General features: G+C 55.9%; 1 protein-coding gene across 1 annotated transcript; it reads left to right on the top strand.

The window, feature by feature from the left end:
* Positions 1–13,036: 13,036 nt before the first annotated feature.
* CCKBR (cholecystokinin B receptor) lies at positions 13,037–19,222 on the top strand (the record flags this gene model as incomplete). The annotated part of the gene is made up of 5 exons (XM_081326625.1): positions 13,037–13,154; positions 13,915–14,166; positions 14,339–14,594; positions 16,240–16,367; positions 17,943–19,222. 5 exons carry the CDS (start codon positions 13,037–13,039, stop codon positions 18,479–18,481), a joined length of 1,293 nt encoding a protein of 430 aa, XP_081182751.1. The 3' UTR covers positions 18,482–19,222.
* Positions 19,223–20,251: the final 1,029 nt, after the last annotated feature.

Raw genomic sequence — 20,251 nt, 5'->3', positions numbered from 1 at the left:
AGTAAATAAAATACTTTTCATTTTCTGCTCTCCCCAAGCTTCCACAAACAAAGCACTGTGAATGTATCTTTACCAATGTTTTTTTTTCCCTTTGCAAATGGTCCTTTTATTCAGAATACAATGCTCTTTTCAGTTCTAACGCTTGCGTATTATTAGATGTCTAATTTTTCATGACATAACTGGACAGATGGCTTTTCCTAATCCAATCAACTTTTACCTTGAAGTTTTTTTGTTGCGCAAACTATAAAAAAGAAATGCAATCTATGTTCTGGGTTCTCTCTCTTGTAAAAGGGAATTCTTTTTGTCTTGGAGGGCTCCAAATAAATAAAAAAATATTTAAGGGAATTTAAGGAGCCTGCAATAAAGTCAGGGAGACCAAAGGCAGGAGAGGCGCAACCCAGAATGTTGCGTTTCGCTGGATAAGAACGATTTTTCGTCTGGATGCACCTAATTTGTTTTCCTGCTTTGCTCTCCCTTGATTTTTCAAAGCGCGCGTCAGCCCTGGTCACCTGGAGCCAGGCGGCCTCTAAATTGTATAAATGAGCACAAATGTAATTCCTGATTTTGGCCAGGGACAGCATTTTTAGGATGAAAGTTTCTTCCCCTCCTGAAGGCTGATGGGTTCTGGATGTCAAGTCTTCTGCAGATGAAATGCACTGATGAAGCCCCTGGCATTTCTCTCCGTTGTCTGTTTATTTAGAGAGTCAGACAATGACCTTGATGGCGATATGCAAGCGCTGTTGCCAAGGCAACGAGGGGAAAACATTTCTTAATGTCCGGAACATCCAGAGAACATTCAAAAGTGGCTCCGATGGACAAACACCCCCCAGTTCACTGAACTGGAAAGAGCAGGGGAGGCATCATCCGATTTCCAAAATTCATTTCTTGCATCCAAAGCAGCTTTAGGCTTTCTCCGGAGTTGATCTCTTGGCCTGGTCTACCTCAAGGGGCCGAGGTGTTTTGGTTTGGTTGCAAGCCCTCGGGGTGCCCAGCTGTGGGGCCAAGGGGGGACACGCCTTGGCCATTCAGAGAAACCCCGCAGGTTTGGCTGGGTGTCCACACCAGAAGGGGGGGGCAGGCATAGATTGTGCTGAGCGGGGGAGGGGGTGGCCGGACACACGGGAGACCTGAGGCTCATTTCCCCGTAAAATAAAACTGGGAGGAACACGCAATGCCTGCCTCCCTTTCAGACCCTCAGAGGAATGGAAGACCCTCCCCCATTTCATCCAATGAGCCTTAAGGCAGCGGCAGTGACGGAAGAACCCACAATCCTGGTGGAGTCCAAAGACACACACACATCCTTTTGGCTTTGCAGGCAGGGGCCCTTCCTGGGGGCGGAGGGCCTGGGCACCAGCTGTGCAAGACAGGGGCCTGGATTTTTTCTCCCCCCCCCCCCCGTGGGCTTTGTGCTGCCCTCTCTTGCAGCGCTCCTGTGGAGGGTGTGCCGCAACCACAACCTGCGTTCCTCTTCCTCCCTCGGCAGCCCCTGGTTCGTCAGCCCTTGAAACTGGTTCATGCAACTGGCTCAATGACAACACAAGTGAGCGCAGGAGTTGTGCACTCACAACGCTGGCACCCATCGTGAACAGGCCTGGCGTGCATCTCCTAATGAGGGCAAGGTGGTCTCTCGCCAGTGGCACCCCAAAGAAATCAGATGGCCCCTCGCCCTCCTCTGCTTTGGAGACCCCTCGTTGTCAGGGCGAGGTGGGTGTGAGGGAGCCAGCCGTGCCCAGGCCAGAGATGGGGGGTGAGCAGATAGAAGCCCTCCTGGGCCCAAAGGATTTGCTGCAAGGCGCAACGGAAAAGCTCCTATTGTGGCTCCCCCCCCCCTTTTATTAAGATGGCCTGGAAAATGGGCAGCATTTTTTTTCCAGTTTCCATAACTTGCCTTCACAAGAACTACTCACCCCTCGAAGCCCCCTCCCCCCTGCCAAGGACCCCTGCCGCTCTTGCTGTGCACAGGGAACCCGCTTGGCACTAAACAGATTTGGAAGCCAGCCCTGGCTTAATGCAGAGGGATGCCAGGTGAGGAGGGGGCTAAGCCTACCGGCCAGCAAGGGGTCCTTGGGAGCAAAAAGGCAGAAGGGGAGAGGCCCCTCTTGGCTTTCTCGGGATGGAGGGATCCAGACACCGTTTCCAGGCAAGGGGGACGGCAGAGTCTTCCTCGCTGCTTGAGGAGCAAACCGAGAAAATAAGGCCGCCGAAGGGCACCGCAGGTGGCAGGGAAGATCTTGGCATCCCACGGTTGCCCAGCCCTGGTGATCCAGTCTTTCTTTGCCACCCAGCCCTGCTGTGGCAGTAGGGAAGCAGGCAGCTCTCCGTTTTCCCTGCTGCCCCATGGCTTCTCCCCCCTGCCCCCTCCAGACCCAGACAGCAGCTTGGGGGTTTGGGAACTTCAGGCCAGACGGGCGGCCAGCAAGAGACTTGCGCCCTCAAGACGTCTTTGCGTGTCTATCACGGATCACTGTCGCAAGGAGGCTGTGAGACCTGCCCCGTCGGGTCCCTTAGGAAAGAAAGACCCTCGGCTCCATCTGGGTGAAGAGACGGGTTCTTTTACTGAAGGCGAAAAGTTGCACATTTTATCCCTTGTCCCGGCCCTCTCCCCCCCATGCCTGGTCTGTCTTCAGCCAACGAAGAGCTGCCTGGGTGTTTTGAGAAACGCTGAGGTGCCTGGGGTGATCCACGTTCTCTCTCAGGGTGCCTGGCCTTGGGCACTGGGACAAACTTGGTTCCCATCTTCTTTGTTCTTCATCAAGCTGTCATGTCCCCCCTCCCTATTTCCCATCACATCCCCATCCATGTTTATTGCCTCGTTTGTCCTCCTAACCCCCCCCCCTTGCTCCCTCCCTCCTGGCCTTTGATGGCAGATTGCCAGTGGGGTGTCAAGCCAAAGATGGCAGACCTGACAAAGGCATTCTCAAGAGGAGAGGGCTGGCGCTCCTGCGCACGTGCAGAGTGACTGCCCTTGCAGCCAGTCTCCAGCCTGGAGCCCCCAGCATGAACCACAGCAGGCAAAGTGCCCTGAGTGGGCATCCTTCTCTCTCTCTCTCTCTCTCTCTCTCTCTCTCTCTCTCTCTCTCTCTCTCTCTCTCTCTCTCTCTCTCTCTCCTGCCACCCCCCCCCCTCACTGTGGGCGGCCTGTACGTATGTCCCTGCTTCTTGGGAAACACATCATTCCCCTGTCAAAGCAACAACCCACACACACACAGGTGGCACACAGGACTATCGTCTGCCAAAGCTGGGGGAGGGGAGGCCGATATGCCTGGCCTTGAATCGCCCAGCTGCTTCAGTGCAGCATGAGAATGCAGTTACACCCAGGTCAGAAAAAGACATCAGATCCTTGGGAGAGGGGGGGGAGGAAGAGGAGGGGAGGGGGAGGGCCAGATTGCAATACTGTTTGTTAAATAGTGGATTCTTTGGTGCAGGAATGACGACGCGAAGCTGAGTACAGGATAATTCATCGTTTATTATTTGCTGGAACTGTACTGAGGCAAATGCTGCAACCAGCCGCAATATATAGTCTAGCCCCTAGGTGGAAACCAATAGGTTTGAATCAACCATTGCCGCCTGGGGATAGCCAACTGTAGCACCGGAGACTGGTAGTCTGGGTTGCTGGAGAGCCGTTAGCTGCTCCAGCAACCCACGTGGTGTATCTCAAGAGCCCAGTACATAACACCCCTCCCCTCTTAGATCAGACTATGACAACAACAATTAGTCTCAACAGTTGTTAAGACTCGTTATTCAAACACACACAAAGTAAAGTGATAATAATAAAAATAATAAAAACAATGTGGATTACAATGAGATTAAACAATGTCTCAATGATCAGGCTTCCATTTGCAGTAATAGGCAGTTACACATAGCACTAGTTTCTGTAGTCTAGTGGCAACAGGTTGTGCTCCTGAGTCAAGGGGATTCGATGCACTCTGGCTGGCCTCACCATGTTGGCCCACCCCAGAGTCAGTCTGTTTGGCAGGATAGGCACAGCGGTTGCTGAAGTTCGGTTGGCTCGCTTCGTCAGGGGGTCCACGTTGCACTCTTGAGCTCCCCGGTTCTCCCTCTGGTTCCATCTCAGTTAAGAAGGAAAAGTCCTGGTAGTCCATGTGAGGGCTGGCTTGGCCGCAAGTTTGAGGACCTTGGGAGGGACTTATGATGCAGTCCTCACTTAGTGGCCATTCTGGAAACCATTTCCTGAGCTGATCAATGTGTCATCTGACAACTCGCCCTCCCTCCAATCCCACTTCATAAGATAGGGGTCCGGATGCCTTGGTGATTTGACCAGAAACCCACAGATTCCCCTGACCATAGTTCCTGGCCCAAACCCAATCGCCCATGTGCAGTCCCCTTGGGGTTTTGGTCGAGAGGCTTCTGCTGCCACTCAATTTGGATGCAACCTGTCCAGTTTAGTCCTTGAGTAGAATGCTATAGGAATGTTGTGATTCAGGGTCAGCCTGTGGGTTCGGCAGTTGGGTCGGATGACTCAGAGGAGGAGGAGGGTGTTGAAGACCTTGCTGAGGGGGTTGAAGATCTTGCTGATGATAGCCCTCAGCCAGGCCCCTCCCACTTGGTCACCACGGAGACCCAGCTGTGTGAGCCTGACAGTGTGGATGAAGATGACCCACAGCTGGCCCTGTTCAAGGACGCCCGACGCAGGAGGCGGTCAAGTAGGAGTAAACAGAGGAAGGCAATGGGGCTTCTCGGAAGGAGGCAGAGAGAAGCCACACCCTGAACTCTATATAAGGGGAATGTGTGGGGAGGGCTGGTTTGCTGAAGGCAACCGCTCGGATAGTGTTTCTTAAAGCTCCTGTTTCTTGGTTCGTGTCTTGTTTGTTTTTGTAGTAATAAATTTGGCAGGCGTAATTCCAGCCTCTTGCCGTTTGTAAAGGGGTTGCCTTTTCTGCAGGGCCGGTAGCAGGCTGGTACAGAACAAGGAACCTGTTTCCCATTTTTTTCTATGTGACTTAAAACTGCCCCCACCCCATAGGGAAATGCATCACATGCAAGACATACAGGTTTAGACTCTTTGTAGTGAGTTACAGTGGACTTTTCTGACAATAGTGCTTTTAATTCCTGGAAACATTTTTCATGTAAGTTAGTCCATTTCCATGGAGCTTTCTTATCAAGAAGTCTGTGGAGGGGCTCTCCTATTGCAGCCTTATAAGGTAGAAATGTGTGATAGAAGTTTAGGAGACCCAAGAATGCTTGTAGCTCTCCTTTTGATTTGGGCCTAGGAGCCATTTTAATGGCCTTCACTTTAGAATCAGCGGGGTGAATGCCGTTAGCAGCAATATGGAAACCCAAGAATTCTGTTGAAGAATTAATTTTTTTAAATTTTAATTCCATTTATATCCCGCCCTTCTCCGAAGACTCAGGGCGGCTTACAAGCTTAGCAGTAGCCTTCATTCTATGTATATACCTGCTTATTAGGGCTTTCACACACACCCCAAACGGCATTATTAGAAAATTAAAATTAGAAAGTCAGCTTAATTGCCCCCAACAATCTGGGTCCTCATTTTACCTACCTGGGAAGGATGGAAGGCTGAGTCAACCTTGAGCCTGGTGGGATGCGAACCTGCACTAATTGCAGGCAGCTGGTGTTACTTAAGGAGGCATTAGCCCACTGCTCCACCAAGGCTCTTTTAAGAAACCCCAATACTATACTTGTTCTTTTTTAATTTGAGGCCTGCTTCGCAAAGCCTCTGCAAAACAGCCCTGAGCCTTCTGGCCAGCACCTCAGGGGATTCCCCTGCGATAAGAACATCATCAAAATAAGGGTGGATGCCCTGAATACCCTTAAGTGTACGTTCCATGATCCCTTGGAAAATACCCGGTGCAACACTGACTCCAAACTGTAAGTGTTTAACCTTGAATGCCCCTCTGTGAGTCACGATCGTTTGAGCCACGGCTGTGGCCTCATCAACCGGCAATTGCTGATAGGCCTGTGCTAAATCAAGTTTCGCAAAAATAGTCCCCCTTTGCAAGGAGGCTAAAATATGGTTGACCACTGGGACCAGGTAAGTATGTTGCTTGGGGGCCTTATTTAATGTGCATTTATAGTCAGCACAAATGCGAAATTCCCCGTTGGCTTTAAGTGGAGTGACAATAGGAGTTTCCCACTCCCCCCCATCAACAGGCTGTAACCCGCCCTGTTCTACGAGCTTATCAATTTTGGAATCAATTTTATGTTTTAAAGCAAACGGGACCCTGCGAGGCTTAACCCTGATTGGGACTATGTTGGGATCTTACTTAAATGAGATAGGTGGGCCTGTGTACATGCCTAGGGTTGAATCAAAACATCCGCGTATTCCTCGCACACTGACATGAGGTCTATGTCCGGTTTATGCCAGTAATCTGAATACCTAAGGCGTCAAACCAATCAAGTCCAATGAGACTCGTTCTCTGGCCCCCTACTACTATTACATCCAGGTACCCCCAAAACCCTTTAAACTTTACCAACAAAGTGGCTTCTCCCTTAACTTTAACGTGAGCATTTTGAAAATCCATTAAAATGATATCTGAGGGTCTTAGTTGGCCCAATTGTTACTGAGCCTACACACAAAGTTAAAAGTGTCTTGAGAAATGATGCAGAGTCGGAGTCTAATTCCATCTTACATGGAACTCCTTGTAGCTCTACCAACAGCTTAAGTTTGGGTTTGAGGGGGCATTGAGCCCCGGTGCAGCATACACTTCTACGGCTCCTGAAGAATCCCACACTAACTGGACCCTGGGCCCCAGTACCTCTCCTAGTCAGTTCTTCCGACTGGTGTTTGGGTGGCTGGTGTCTCTGGTGGGCTCTGCAAACCACCGCGATGTGGCCTGTCCTTCCACAAGCTCTACACGTGGCCGAACGAAATCTGCAATTAGCGCAAAGATGGTTGCCACCGCACCCCTTGCATCTTGGTAAGAGAACTGCCTTGTAACTCTCTTCTCGCTGGTGGCTGTTGTGGTGTTGCGCGTTGGGTTGCTTTTGGAGTCGGTTGATTTTAGGTTCTTCTTCTTCTGACGATTCTCCGGTGCATTTGGCGACCTCAAGATGGACCAATTCTTCGACTTTTGAAGATTTGGCAGGCTGAACTGTCTGCACTGCGCCCCTGGCAGCTTCGTCAGCCATCACCTCGTCCTGTGCTTCAGAAAACGTTAAATTGGGCCTAGCAAATAGTATCTGCTGAAGCGTTCTGTCCCGTAGGCCGCAGACGAGCCGGTCTCTTAGTCGTTCTTCTAAATTTGAGAATTTGCATAGGCGTGTGACCTGTCTTAGGCCTGCTATGAACTCCGAAGCTGTCTCCCCGGGTAGCTGCACTCTTTGGTCAAACTTGAACCGCCAAGCCATCTCAGACATCTTTGGCTGGAAGTGCCCGGTTAGCTTCTTTTTTAGATCTGTGTAGGAGACCGCCTCGATTGGTGTCGGCACAAAAAGATTCTCCACCAAATCAAAGGTTGCTGGGCCACACATGCAAAGTAGTGTTGTGGCCTTCAGTCCTTCTTCTGCAATCTGATTGGCTCTGAGGTAGTTTTCTACTTGCGAAAGATAAGATGGCCATTCCTCCGGGTGTTTCACGTCGAATTCTCTTAGTCTGCCAACCTTCGGCATTCTTTCAGGTTCCTGCGATTGTCTGGATCCTGCTTCTAGGCTCAGGGAATGAGTCCACTGAGCGCGAGGCCGTTAGTGTAGCTTGCTACCTGGCCTTGGGGGGGGGGGAAATACCTCTTCCCTCTGGCGTGTGCTGCCTTTCCCTCGTGGACTTCAGCTCTTTAATCAGCGAAGCAGGATCCCATCCTCATCGCCACTGTTAAATAGCGGGTTCTTTGGTGCAGGAATGACGACGCGAAGCTGAGTACAGGATAACTCATCGTTTATTATTTGCTGGAACTGTACTGAGGCAAATGCTGCAACCAGCCGCAATATATAGTCTAGCCCACGGGTCGGCAAACCGCGGCTCTGGAGCCGCATGCGGCTCTTTGAGCCGTCTCCTGCGGCTCCCAGCCGCCCGGTACGCGCGCACCTCTTCGAACGGGCAGTGGTGCGCGCGCACCTCTCCAAATGGAGAGTGGCACCGCCTGTTTGGAGAGGTGTGCGCACACCTCCCCAAACCTTTGAAGATGTGCACGCGCACCTCCGTGCGAACGGGCAGCGGCACCGCTCTTTGGGAAAGCTGCCATGGCACATTTGCAGGCTGCCGAAAGCGGCAGCTCTGCAAACGGGCCGCAGCAGCTTTCCCGACAAGCGGCGCCGCTGCCCATTCCGAGAGGTGCGCACGAACGGGCAGCGGCGCCACTCTTTGGGAAAGCTGTCACGGCACGTTTGCAGGCTGCCGAAGGCAGCAGCTCTGCAAACGGGCCGTCGCCGTCGCGCAACCGGGAACCGGTTCCATCACACATAAAAAAATGGCAACCGCGCGCGTCCGCACATGCGAAAGAAAAAACCATTTTTGTGCATGCGCGTGCATGGACGCACGCACGCGGCTCCCACTTTTTTTTATGTGTGATGGAACCGGTTCCCAGTGGCTCTTTTCCTTTTTCAGGTTGCCGACCCCTGGTCTAGCCCCTACGTGGCAGCCAATAGGTTTGAATCAACCATTGCCACCTGGGGATAGCCAATTGCAGCACAGGAGACTGGTAGTCTGGGTTGCTGGAGAGCCGTTAGCTGCTCCAGCAACCCACATGGTGTATCACAAGAGCCCAGTACATAACACTGTTGGACACCCAGGACCCAGCGGGGAGCAGGACAAGCACCAATGTGGTCATTAGTGACCTTCGCACAGTCTGTGCAGCCAGGGCAATGAAAGGTGTAGCAGCTCCACTCGCTTAAGAGACTCAGTAGGGTTAATCTGGGGTCTGTTTTTATGGCAAAGGCTGCTGTGGAATCCCAGCCCCTTGAGTTAATTTAGGGCCCGAGGATCTGTTCCCCATAAAGAATCCCCCGACTTAAGGAGTGTCTCCCCAGCAGAGGAGGCCAAGCCGTAGCCTGCGTCTGAATGGGGGCGGCGGAGGGGCTGGTTTCAAAGAAGGGGAGACTCAGTCAGAACAACTGCCCAGGCGCGAGGTTTGGCCGGGATGACACCGGCTGGGGCGGCAGGTGGGGAGAGACCCGCAAGAGGCATTGGGGGAGGGCCAAGGACAGAGGCCCAGCACGTCCGACCTGCCCAAGCCAGGCTGGAAGGCAGAGCGGCTGAGCTGCCAGAGGGAAGGAAACGGGGCCTCTGCTCTTCCCGAAGAAGAGCCCGGCCGGCTGGGGAGGAGGCCCTGGTGCGGGGAGGGTGAGCTGGCCGACAAGGAGCACCGAGAGCGGCCATTGCATTTGTGCCGCCTTTGTCCCTGAGCAAAGAGCACAAAGGCACTACAGCTTGCTGCATTGCACAAATGTGGAGAAGTGCGCGCGCACACACACACACCCACCCACTCACACACACACACAGAGGAGTCGTCCAGGCCCAGAAGCAGCAAAGGCCATCCTCATAAGGGGGGGCGCGACATCTTCCCCCCCCCCCCAGTTCTGGGTGGCTCCTCCTCTTCTGGCATTCCCAAAGCATTGCCTGGACTCCATCTGGGCCTCAGTTTCACTGAAAAGTCCCTGGGAGAGAGTAAATCTTCTCTCCGGATTTTAACAATTGGTACAGTGTGCAACTTGCCCTGTAAAGCTCTGTTTTGGTTTTGACTTTGTTGTAGTCAAATTGCAACCACAATTGGAACCAAACCATCCGTTGCCAAGAGAGACGGTTACTAAATGGGTCGTGCCTAACTGGACAGCCTTTTTGCCATGGTTGTTAGGTGAATCATTGCAGTTGTGAAGTGACTCGCATGGTTATTAAGCAAATCCAGCTTCCCGCATCGGCTTTGCTTGCTGAAAGCCGGCTGGGAAGGTCACCGTTCCTGGTCACGTGACCCTGGGATGCTGCAAGAGTTGTAAAGACATGTCGGTCCCAATTTTGATCAGGCGACCGCGGGGACTGTGCCACGGTCGTTAAGTGAGAGGATTGGTTGTAAGTCACTTTTTCAGCTCTGTCGTCACGTTGCGCCCTCCTGCTTGCTTAAAGTCTGCCTGAACCATCAGAGGCTCAGATCTGAGGAGGGGGGAACTGGTCGGCTGGGGGGGGGGCAACCAGTTTCCATCCTCCAGAACAGGACGGCTTACAAAACAAAGCTCATTGTACGCATTATTCTTTACAGTGAGCTTGTGTTACAGAACCCTCGTCTCCCAAAGCTGCTCCTTTGATTTTCTCAAATATTGGTTCATTCCCTCCCATCCAAAGGTGTCTTTTTGTTTCAAAATCCTGATTGATTGATTTATACATCAAATTTCTAGGCCACCCAACTGCAGACTGGCTCTGTGCAATGTCATCAATTAGTCATCAGAAAGAGAAAACATGATGTAAAACCCAAGGAAATCAACCAACCTTCTCCCCACATAATCCCCAGCCTGAGGGGGCCGGTCTAAGCCCCTAACCCACGTTTAGTGAGCCTGCGGAGAGGGGGGGATGCGCGGGGGGGGCATTCACCCTTTACTAAATGGACAATCTTTTCTCTCAGAAAGCAGCCCTTTAGAGTTACCTGTTATTTTACCTAACTGGGTTTGCTCTTGAATCCCCTTTTGTGGAACAACAAACAACTTTTAATGCTTATGGGCTTCTTCCGGATTTGCCCCCCTTGTTTGGTCTGTCCTTTATTTTTTCCCCAAGAAAATGTGGTCATCGAAGGGAGGGTGGCTCCTGGGATGCTTCCGGATCCCAGCTGAAGCTTGCAAGCCGAGTCCGTCTGATCCCAAAGACAGGCAGATGCGACTGGAGACGGACGGGCCCTGGAGCAGCCATTTTACTCTTTGCTTCCAAAGATCAGGCAGCCTGGAGCTCCTTTGCCAGCTCCAGACTTGGACTGAAGGCAGGAGCTGCCACTCAGCGCATCGGTGGCAGAGGGTGGCTGGACCCATGCCGGGCTTCAACTGGGAGGAGGCAGCTGCCTGGCTGAGGAATTCTGGGAGTTGAAGTCCACAAGTCATTAAAGGGCCAAGTTTGAAGACCCCTGCTGTATTAAGCATCACACCTGCTCTTTTTACTCATCTATTGTTTGGATACATTTGTTGTTTTAATGATTTTTTAATTGTTTTATTATTTTAGAATTATAAGCCACCCAGAATCACTTGGTTGTGTTGGGCAGCTATAGAAACTGAATAAATAAATAAAAAATTAACACCAGTCCCTTTCTGCTTTGAGAGTTTAACGGAAGGCGGAAGGCAGCCTGTGCAGGCCATTCTGAAAGCTTCACCACGTGATGCTTTAATTTATAGTTCTCTCACACACAGACACACACAAATCAGGTACTCTTAACTTTCAGGCGGCTAAACAAGCTTTGAGGCTATTTTCCACCCAACCTCCACAAGGTGAAAGAGACTGGCTCCAGCAAAGGAAAGATTTATTTATTCCAATGATAAATTAAGGGAAGCCGGATTGTAAAAAGTTGAGTGTGCTTTAGAGGAAGAAACATCAATAACCTGCGCTAAGCTAATCATATTACTCTGATGGGTGAAATTGCAAAGGATCTGCAAGCTGTAGTAATAAAAGTTAAGGAGTGTAGGGAAAAAATGGCACTAAAAGAGAATTTAAAGAAAACCAAACGGATGGCAGCAGCCACAGCAACTAGCCTTAGAAACGATCATTAACAAATGGGGGGGGAAGCTTTTGCCTTTTAGACTCAATCACCCACAGGAAAGGAACAAGCAGACAAGAGACAGACAAGCCATGTTCCAGCTAAGCCACGAAGAGTGTGCCACTTCTGCTGCCTCCCTGGGGGGGCCCTTTGGGGAGAGGGTGAGGTGGGGCTGGAGCTGCTCTGAGGAGTCCACGTTGTCCCTCAATTCCTCCCACCAAAGACTCCAAAGACACAGGAAGGGAAGCTGTTCAGCCCCACTCAGCCAACGCGGCCGCCAAGGATGCAGTCAGAGATGCCACGGAGGCGCTAAAATGGAAGCCATCCTTCCGACATGCCAGGGCTACAGGCACTTAGCTAGTGTTGTGTGAACCCAGCCGATGCGCTCTTTGCACCTGTAAGGTGAGAGAGAGCGGCTGTCCTGCTGCCTTCAATAACCCGGGACGCTGCGCCCCATGACCAGGCTGGCTGGATCCCACACAGGGGATCCGCCAAGCAGCCGACCAGACTGGGGGCTGGGACCATCGAGGCAATTTCACCAAGAAACTGATAAAGGGGGCAAGGCTGGTGCCCCAAGCCCTCCTGCCAAGGGGCCCTGGTGGTGACCGGCTGCCCCCAAAGCGACTTAGAAGGGGAGGCACTGGAGAGGACCCAGCAGCTCACACCCCCCTCGAAGACGCATAAGAGAAGGGGGGGAGGCCGCAGGCGCAGAGCTCCTGCTTGGGTCGGGGTGCGGAGCCCCGAGGATCAGCCGGAATTCGTTGGCAGGTATCGTGCAACCCGCTCCGCAGCTCCCGACTCGGCCAGGGTAAACAGCACCTGTGTCAACAACGGCCGGCCGCTTCCGCTGTCCCGAGCAAACAGGACGTGCCTGGCAGGCCGGCCGCTGCTGGGAAACTGTCCTGTCTGACGGGAGGCCCCGGGCTGCTCCAAGAGAGAGAGGAAGCGGCGCCTCTGCGCCAGGACGGGGAGGGTCGGCTAGTCCCGGAGCTGCCTCCGGGTTTCCCCGCCCGCCCCCGAAGCCCTCTTCCCCCCGGCCCGACCAGCCGGGACCCGGGAAGCGCGCTCCGCCCCGCCTCCTCCCCGCCTCCGGCCCTGCGCTCAGCCGCCCGTCCCCAGCAGCGCAGGGCCAGCGGGCGCCGTCGCCGTCGGGGCCCCCTCTCGGGCGGGGCGGAGCCCCCTGGCCGCCGTCAGGGGGCGCTCGGCCGGGGCTGCGGACGGCGCTGCTCAGAATCCGCTGCGGCGCCGAGGCTCCGGCAGCCGCCGCAGGAAGAGGAGCGGGCGGCGGGGGCGGCGGCTCTCGCTCGGGGCTGCGCTGCGGGGACCCCGCCGGGATGGTCGCCCGGCGCGGAGGGGACTGAGCGGGGGCGCCGACGGCCCGACGGAGCTCGTCGCGATGGAGGAGCCGCGGGTGCTCAACGCGTCGCTGCTCTGCCGGCCCGCGAACGGCTCGTCCCCCAGCGGCGCCTGGAACGGCACCGGCGGCGGCTGCGGGACTCCCCGCAGGTCCCGAGGTGAGGCTCCCCGCAGCCCCGGCCCGCAGCCCTGCCGCGGACTCCGCTGGCGAGTCTCGGGCTCCTGCCGGCAGCCCTCGGGGCTGCGCCCGGAGCCCCGCCGCTCGTCCCTCTCCTCCGGCGGCTGGGCACCCCGAACGGCGCCGGGGCTCCCGCGAGGCTTCCGCGGTGCGGGAGGACCCGCCTCTCTCCCTGCCGCCGCCGCCCTGCCTTCCCTCGTCCTTGAAGTGCCTCTGCGCGTATGAAGAGCTCTCCTTCGCCCGGGAATTCGGGTCACGAGGGCTGATGAGGGGGAGGCGGCGCGGAGAGGGGCCGCTTTGGGCGCACTGAGCTCCTGCCTGAGGCTGTGGCTGACCCGAGTCCTTTGGTGGGTTCTGACGTGCCCCGAACCCCAACAAAGATGCCCGTCCCGGATGAAGCCAGGCCGGCTTCCCTCTTAGCCCTGGAGCGTCCCTCCAGTCTGGAACTTCTCCGGGCATCTTTGGGCATCCTGAGCCTGGTCCATGCCGGCCTTCCCTCCCCACCCTGCACTCTGCTCCCTGCCAGCATCCCAAAGCAGGGCCAGGAGCAGCTGGTGGGCACGAGGGCCAGGTTGGGCACAAGACCCAGCTTCCCATGCAGGCGAGGTCCTGACCCCGGCTCTAGCGGGGAGGGGGCAAGGGGGGCTTCCTGCTGGGTCTGCCTCTCCCCCAAGAAGGGGGGCCCAGCCCGGCCCGGCCCTCTGACCCAGATGGGGGGTGTCCTCTGCTGTGACCCCCAGAGTTGGACCTGGCGGTGCGGGTGCTGCTCTACGCGGTGATCTTCCTGCTGGGCCTGTGTGGGAACGTGCTGGTCATCACGGTGCTGGCGGTCAACAAGCGGCTGCGCACCATCACCAACTCCTTCCTGCTCTCGCTGGCGCTGAGTGACCTGATGGTGGCGCTGTTCTGCCTGCCCTTCACCTTCATCCCCAACCTCATGCACACCTTCATCTTCGGGAGGGTCGTCTGCAAGGCCGTGGCCTACCTGATGGGTGAGGGGGCTCGGCTTGGCCTGGGGCAGGGGGTGTTCTCTGAGTCCAGCAGGCTCCTTGCCCCCTTGCCTCGCAGCTACCGCAAGGCTGCCGGGCCTGCGCCCACCTGGGAAAGGGCGGGTGACCCACCGGGTGCCATCTGACCTGCCTCACCCCCCCGTCCCGCCCCCAGGGTTGTCCGTGAGCGTCTCTACCTTCAGTCTGGTGGCCATCGCCATTGAGCGCTACAGCGCCATCTGCAGGCCCTTGCAATCCCGTGTGTGGCAGACCCGCTCCCACGCCTACCGGGTCATCGCCGCCACCTGGGTGCTCTCGGCGCTGCTGATGCTGCCCTACCCGGTTTACAGCACCACCCAGCCTGTGCGCGGCCAGCCCCACCTCACCCAGTGCAGCCACAACTGGCCTGGGCACTACATCAGTCAGGCCTGGTAAGTTACGTGGGGGTGGGGGTCCCCCAAGCGGTCCTCAAAGTGCCCATCTGCCTCCCTGCAGCCCATGTTGTCCGGCCAGGAGGGCTGATCTGCCGCCTGTGGAGCCCTAGCTGGCGTTAGGAGGCTCCTGTTGGGGGCCTCGTCAGACCAGGCCCCCTTGGCTTAGGGGCCACCAGCCGAGCAGGCAGACTCAGCCCTAGAGGAGAACTGCCAGGGGAGGCCCAGCCTTTGCCAGGGTCTCTTCTCTGGCCGAGCCCTGTTTAGGGCCAGCTGGGATAGGGCAGCCGCGGCAGCAGCCTGCGACGGTTGGGGCGAAGCCGTCGTCCGCCACGGTCTTGGCCCGTCTCGTTCACTTTGCACACAGATCGAGCAGAGATTGGGGCGGCAGCGACGGTTAAGTTGGAAGCTGCCAAAAGCTGCATTTCTTTCTCCTGATATAAGAATGACAAAGCGAGCCTGTGTTTCAGGCTGGATTGCCTCTGCCACCAATTGGCCTGGCACGGGGTGGCCAAGGCAAGCGCCTGCATCAACCCTGCGGTTGCTGGCATCTGTTGGCAGACGGGGCAGTGTCTGCCGTGAAGCTGAAGGCCGTTGGCCCAGTACGGAATTTGATCTCTCTTGTGTGTTGGCCCTGGAACCAACCTCGGCTCTGCCCGGGATCCTGAGGAGTGCACAGCCCAGGAGCCGGAGGGAGGGATCGGTGGCAGGGGGCAGGATCCGGGCACTTTTCCTGAGGGTCTCAAGGACTTCCTCCTGACATTCCTTGGGAAATGGGGCTGGGGGCATGGAAAAGCAACAGCTATGGGCACACAGTAAGGAGGGCTTCACGTGCAAAGTCTGGCCCTTTTAAGCTCTGTGCTGGGAGTCCCCTGGGGGTGGAGGGGGGGAGTGGCAGGGGGCAGGGGAGGGTTTGGCCTGGGGAGAAGGACCGTTCTCACGACCGGACCGACTGACTGATCAGGATTGGGCTCTGGCTGTCCTCTGATCACTCTGGGGATGGGGGCGGGGGGGCTGCTTTGTCTCCTGGCTTTAGCTTGTGGTTTTGATGTACTCCCTGCCATTCTGTCCACGGGGGGGGGGGGGATTTACAGACAGAGGAGCACAAATCAGACAAATGACAACAGCCTCGTAAATAGGATTTAAACATTCATGAGGATGTGTCTTTCTCTCCAACGAGTCTGGCAGGATGATGTCATTGGAGAAGGTCTCACTGCCTCCCTCTTTATCTCTTCCGGCCTTGAACAGTTCGTTTCACACCTGAAGAGCCAGCCAGCCTGGAGAGGGCCACCCCGTGGGCAGGGGGCACCATTGGGGGCATGCCTGGGGGTGCCAAAAAGAGATGGAGCATGGGAGACGTCAGGACCCTAAGTGCATGAAGCAAATGGGGAGGGGGGCTTGGCCTCAAGTTCCTCACCCACCCATCTGGGTTTTTTTGGGGGGGGTCCCAGCCTAGAGAAGACCCTGCCCAAATCTTTGGCAGCACTTGCTAAGCCTGAAGGGTTATAATTCAGACTGAGTGTTTATCTAACATCTTCTGCAAATCCATTGATATATGGTTGGTGTGCTACACAAAAGGCTTTGTCGTTGTTCAGTTCATGCAGATTTAGTGGCTGGCGTGGCTCTCCCCTTCCTTCCCTGCTAGGTATGTTCTGCTGCTCGTCACACTCTTCCTCATCCCGGGGCTGGTCATGATCGTGGCTTATGGACTGATTTCCTCCGAGCTCTACAGGGGGATCCAGTTTGAGATGGATCTCTCCCGTGAGGCCAAAGGTGGGTGCTGGGTGAAGGGGGCTGGAAGCCGGTGCCCTTTGGGGTGATCTCTGGGTATCACGAGAAAGCAAGGATCTGGAGGGTGAGGGGCTGGAGGATCAGTGTCAAGTTGAAGAAGGTGGCCTTCGTCGTAAAACAGGCTTATGACTGTAACAGAACCCGCCCATCACATCATCTGACTGGCCCAGTTTTATGACTTCTTTTTGATTGTAAGCTGAAAACCAAAAATAAACGCCAGGTTAAGTAAACACCACTCACCCGAAGGCCAGACAAAGGAAGCGACGAATGGAAACTAATGAAAGAGGGAGCCAATCTAGAAATAAGGAGAAACTTCTTGACAGTGAGAACAATCAATCGGTGGAACGGAAGTTGCCTCCAGAAGTTGTGGGTGCTCCAACACTGGAGGTTTCTAAGAAGAGAGTGGACGGCCACCTGTCCGGAATGGTCCCTTCCAATTCTGTTGTTCTGTTTCTGTTCTGTTTGCCAAGCTGGGGTCAAAAGGCATTTTATTGGGCAAAGCAGCAGGAATTATGCAACTGGGCTTGGGATAGATAGATAGATACCAGTTTAGTTGATTGTGGGTATGTAGTAGATGTGATATACCTTTATTTCAATACAGCTTTCAGCCTAGCTTCTCAATTTTGTAGGCAAGCAAAAATAAAGATAGGGTCCAAGGAAAGACTGTGAGATGGAGCCATAGCTTAGCCGAACAATTGCACACAGCCGACACTGTTTTCAAACAGAACATCCCTGGTCCCATCCTGCTGCACCCTTTTATAAACAGCTTAGATAACCCCATAAAATGATGCCCGTCAAATCTGAGGCTCCTTATAAAAGAAGGAATCAGTATTTAAGCCGTTCTCGGCAGGTATGAATGCTGGACCAAAACCAAAGAGATAAAATTGGGACACAAAAAGTGAATGCTTGCGTTTAGGCTTAAACCAAAAACAGAAAAGGGAAAAAAGCAAAATGCCAGTCTTGGCAGCAGTAAGAGAAAAATGACTCTTAAGTGGGTCACAAATGGCGCGTCCGTGGGTGGCAGAGGGCAGCGGTTCAAAAGAGCCGCTGGCTGGAGGGACCGGCTGCAGTAACAGAAATACGCGGTGAGAGAGAACGAGAAGCCCCTTGTGCTGCATGAGGGGGGAGAACCTGCTCAGGGACCCTCCAGGGACGGAGGGAGGGTGAACAGGCTGATGGGTGTGCAGACTCGGTTTCTGCCAAGGGCCGTCACTGTGCATAACAGACGAGGGTGTTGGGGCCACTGCTCCCTTTGGGGCGCAGCCCTTGGAACCTCCTGGGACTGCTGACTCGCCCTCGCTCCTCTGCCTCTCCTGGTCTTGCAGAGGAGATGGAGGGGGCCTACTCAGGTATCTGCTCCCTCACCCAGCAATCGCCGCTTGGCCCCCTTTTCTGGAGCATCCCCGAACAGAATCACTGGGACTCTCGGCAGGGAAACACCACGGGCATTGAAGCATCAGCAGGATCACTGCGGGCTGCCTGTGCCGAACCCCCGAAGCCCCCTCTGAGGGGCCGGGCATCCTCCACAAGGCACCTCTCTGTCTCTGCCTCCCTCAGCTCAGCCAAACGGGGCTACCACAGAGCTCCTGGCCACTTGTGACGAGGGTGACGGCTGCTACGTCCAGGTGCCCCAGCCTGCTGAGAGCCCGATGGAGCTGCCAGCCATGAGCCCAGAGGACAGCACCAAGCAGGAGCGGGCACGCATCAACAGCTCCGAGGCCAAACTGCTGGCCAAGAAGCGTGTCATCCGGATGCTGGTGGTGATTGTGGCGCTCTTCTTTGGCTGCTGGCTGCCCATCTACGTGGCCAACACCTGGCGGGCCTTCGACTCCAAGGCCGCCCAACAGGCCCTCTCAGGGACTCCCATCTCCTTCATCCACCTGCTCTCCTACGCCTCCACCTGCGTCAACCCCTTCATCTACTGCTTCATGAACAAGCGTTTCCGCCAGGCCTTCGCCACCACATTCGCCTGCTGCGCCACGCCCTGCTGGCCCCGGAGACGACGTGCCCACGAGGAGGAGGTCACCGCCACAGGGGCTTCCTTCTCCAGGTTCAGCTACACCACGGTCAGCAGCATCGCCCCGCCCGAGCACTGAGGCTCCCCGGCCTGGCCCCACGCCCGGCAGCCCTCTGCGTCAGTCTGGGCACCCCACGGCCCTTCTCTCCTCCCCTTCCTCACAGGGGGGCTTCCCTGCCTGCCCTGCCTGCCCTTTGCAGACCCCAGGCTGAGAAGGAAATGCTGGGGCCCAAAGCCTGGGAGGGAGCAGCCCAGTTGAACGGGGGGGGGGGGAGATGCTTCAGCAAGGGCCTAAAAGAGGTGATCTCTTGCCCCCTCCCATAGGATCGTCACTCCTCTTCCCTGTGACCCCCCCTGCTCTGAAGCCCTCAATGGCTGTGCTGTGCCCCCCCCCATTCCCCAACTGATGGGAGGAGGTGTAAATTTGGGGAGGGGATTTGCAGGGCACCCTGAGGGGGTCTGGCTTGTGGAGTCCAGCAAGGCCTCGTGCTACCCGAGGCAAGAGGTGAAGCTGACTCAGCCATGAATTCCACATGTTGGGGGAGTTAACAGCCCCATAACCACTGGCCTGCCTCACAGGGCTGTTGTTGCCAGTCCAGAAAAGGAGCAGCAATGCTCAGTCTTTGCCTCCAGGATCTCCACTACCCCTGCCCTCGTTCCTGGACGCCCCCTCGCTCCTGGTTTGTATAGCTGTGTGCCACTGTCCCCCCCCCCCAGGAGTCTGGCTGAGGGTTTTGTGGGCCCCTTTTTTCACCAGCGGAAGATCCAGTCATGTCGGTTTGGGCCCAGGGGGCAGTGGGGGTGTTTCTGTAGCTTTGTGTGCAATAAAGTTCTTGAAATGGCACTGCTGCCAACGCAGATGGAACGGGCTGATCTGGGTCTCTGGCACAGACTGAGCCTGTGGGGGGGGCTGCCTTCTGTTCTCCATTCCCTCTGCTGCTTCCCCCCCCCTTTTGCACCATTGCAAACACCCACTGCTGGCGTCTGAGTCGGCCCTATTTCAGAGGGACCCACATGCTGCGTGCCCCACAGCCTCCCTCCCTCCAAGCTAGAAGATGGATCTGCTTCTCCCGGGCAGTGCCAAGGCCTTGTGGATGGGCAGCCTTCGGCCATCAGGCTACTCGCAGACGACCAAGGCCAGGAATGGCAGGTTGGGGGGGCTTCCGCCACCTGCTCTCAGCAGAAGCCCGAGAGAGGCCGGCCCATCCAAGCAGTGCTGGAGCCACCACCCCCACCCCCACCTGGTCACCTCATTGCATCGGCCTTGCTGGGCTGGTAGCAAAGTCCCTGGGCCTCTGGCACGTGGCTGGTCCTCCCTGGGAAGGGGCCCGAAGGAAGCCTGGGAGGCCCAGTTTCTGGTGCTCTGGGCCCTGATGGAGGGAGGGGCCCCTTTGCACTCCCTTTGCCACTGGTCGGCAAGGCCCGGATGCCAGCTGGTAGCCAGGGAGGCACGGCTGACCTTCCCCTCCACGACAGCTCAGTGACCAGCCTCACCCCGGCTGGGGAGGGGGCATTTGTGACTCCAGGTGTGGAGGGAACCGGAGGCCTCACGGAACCAGAATCTGAGAGGCTGCTTTGGGTTGCCTTTGCCTCCGCTGAGGGTTTCGCCGTTGGGACTGCGAACCAGGAAAGGGCCCCGGCCTGCTGCTCCTCCTGGCCGGAAGAAACTCTCTATCAAGCTGCTCCTAAAAGAGGCAGGCAGACAGGCAGATCCTGGCCAGATCCGGGCTTGTTGTTCTGGGTTCCACGGGCCCCTCGGAGGCCGCTGCCCTTCCCTTCCCGGCTTCCTTTGGGAAGGGCAGCCAAGCAGCTCTTGGCCGGGCTCTTTTTAAGAGGCCCGGCTGGTTGG

The sequence above is a fragment of the Vipera berus genome, assembly GCF_964194415.1.
Source record: "Vipera berus genome assembly, chromosome: 4".
Lineage (NCBI taxonomy): Eukaryota > Metazoa > Chordata > Lepidosauria > Squamata > Viperidae > Vipera > Vipera berus.
This window is presented reverse-complemented; position numbering and strand designations above follow the sequence as displayed.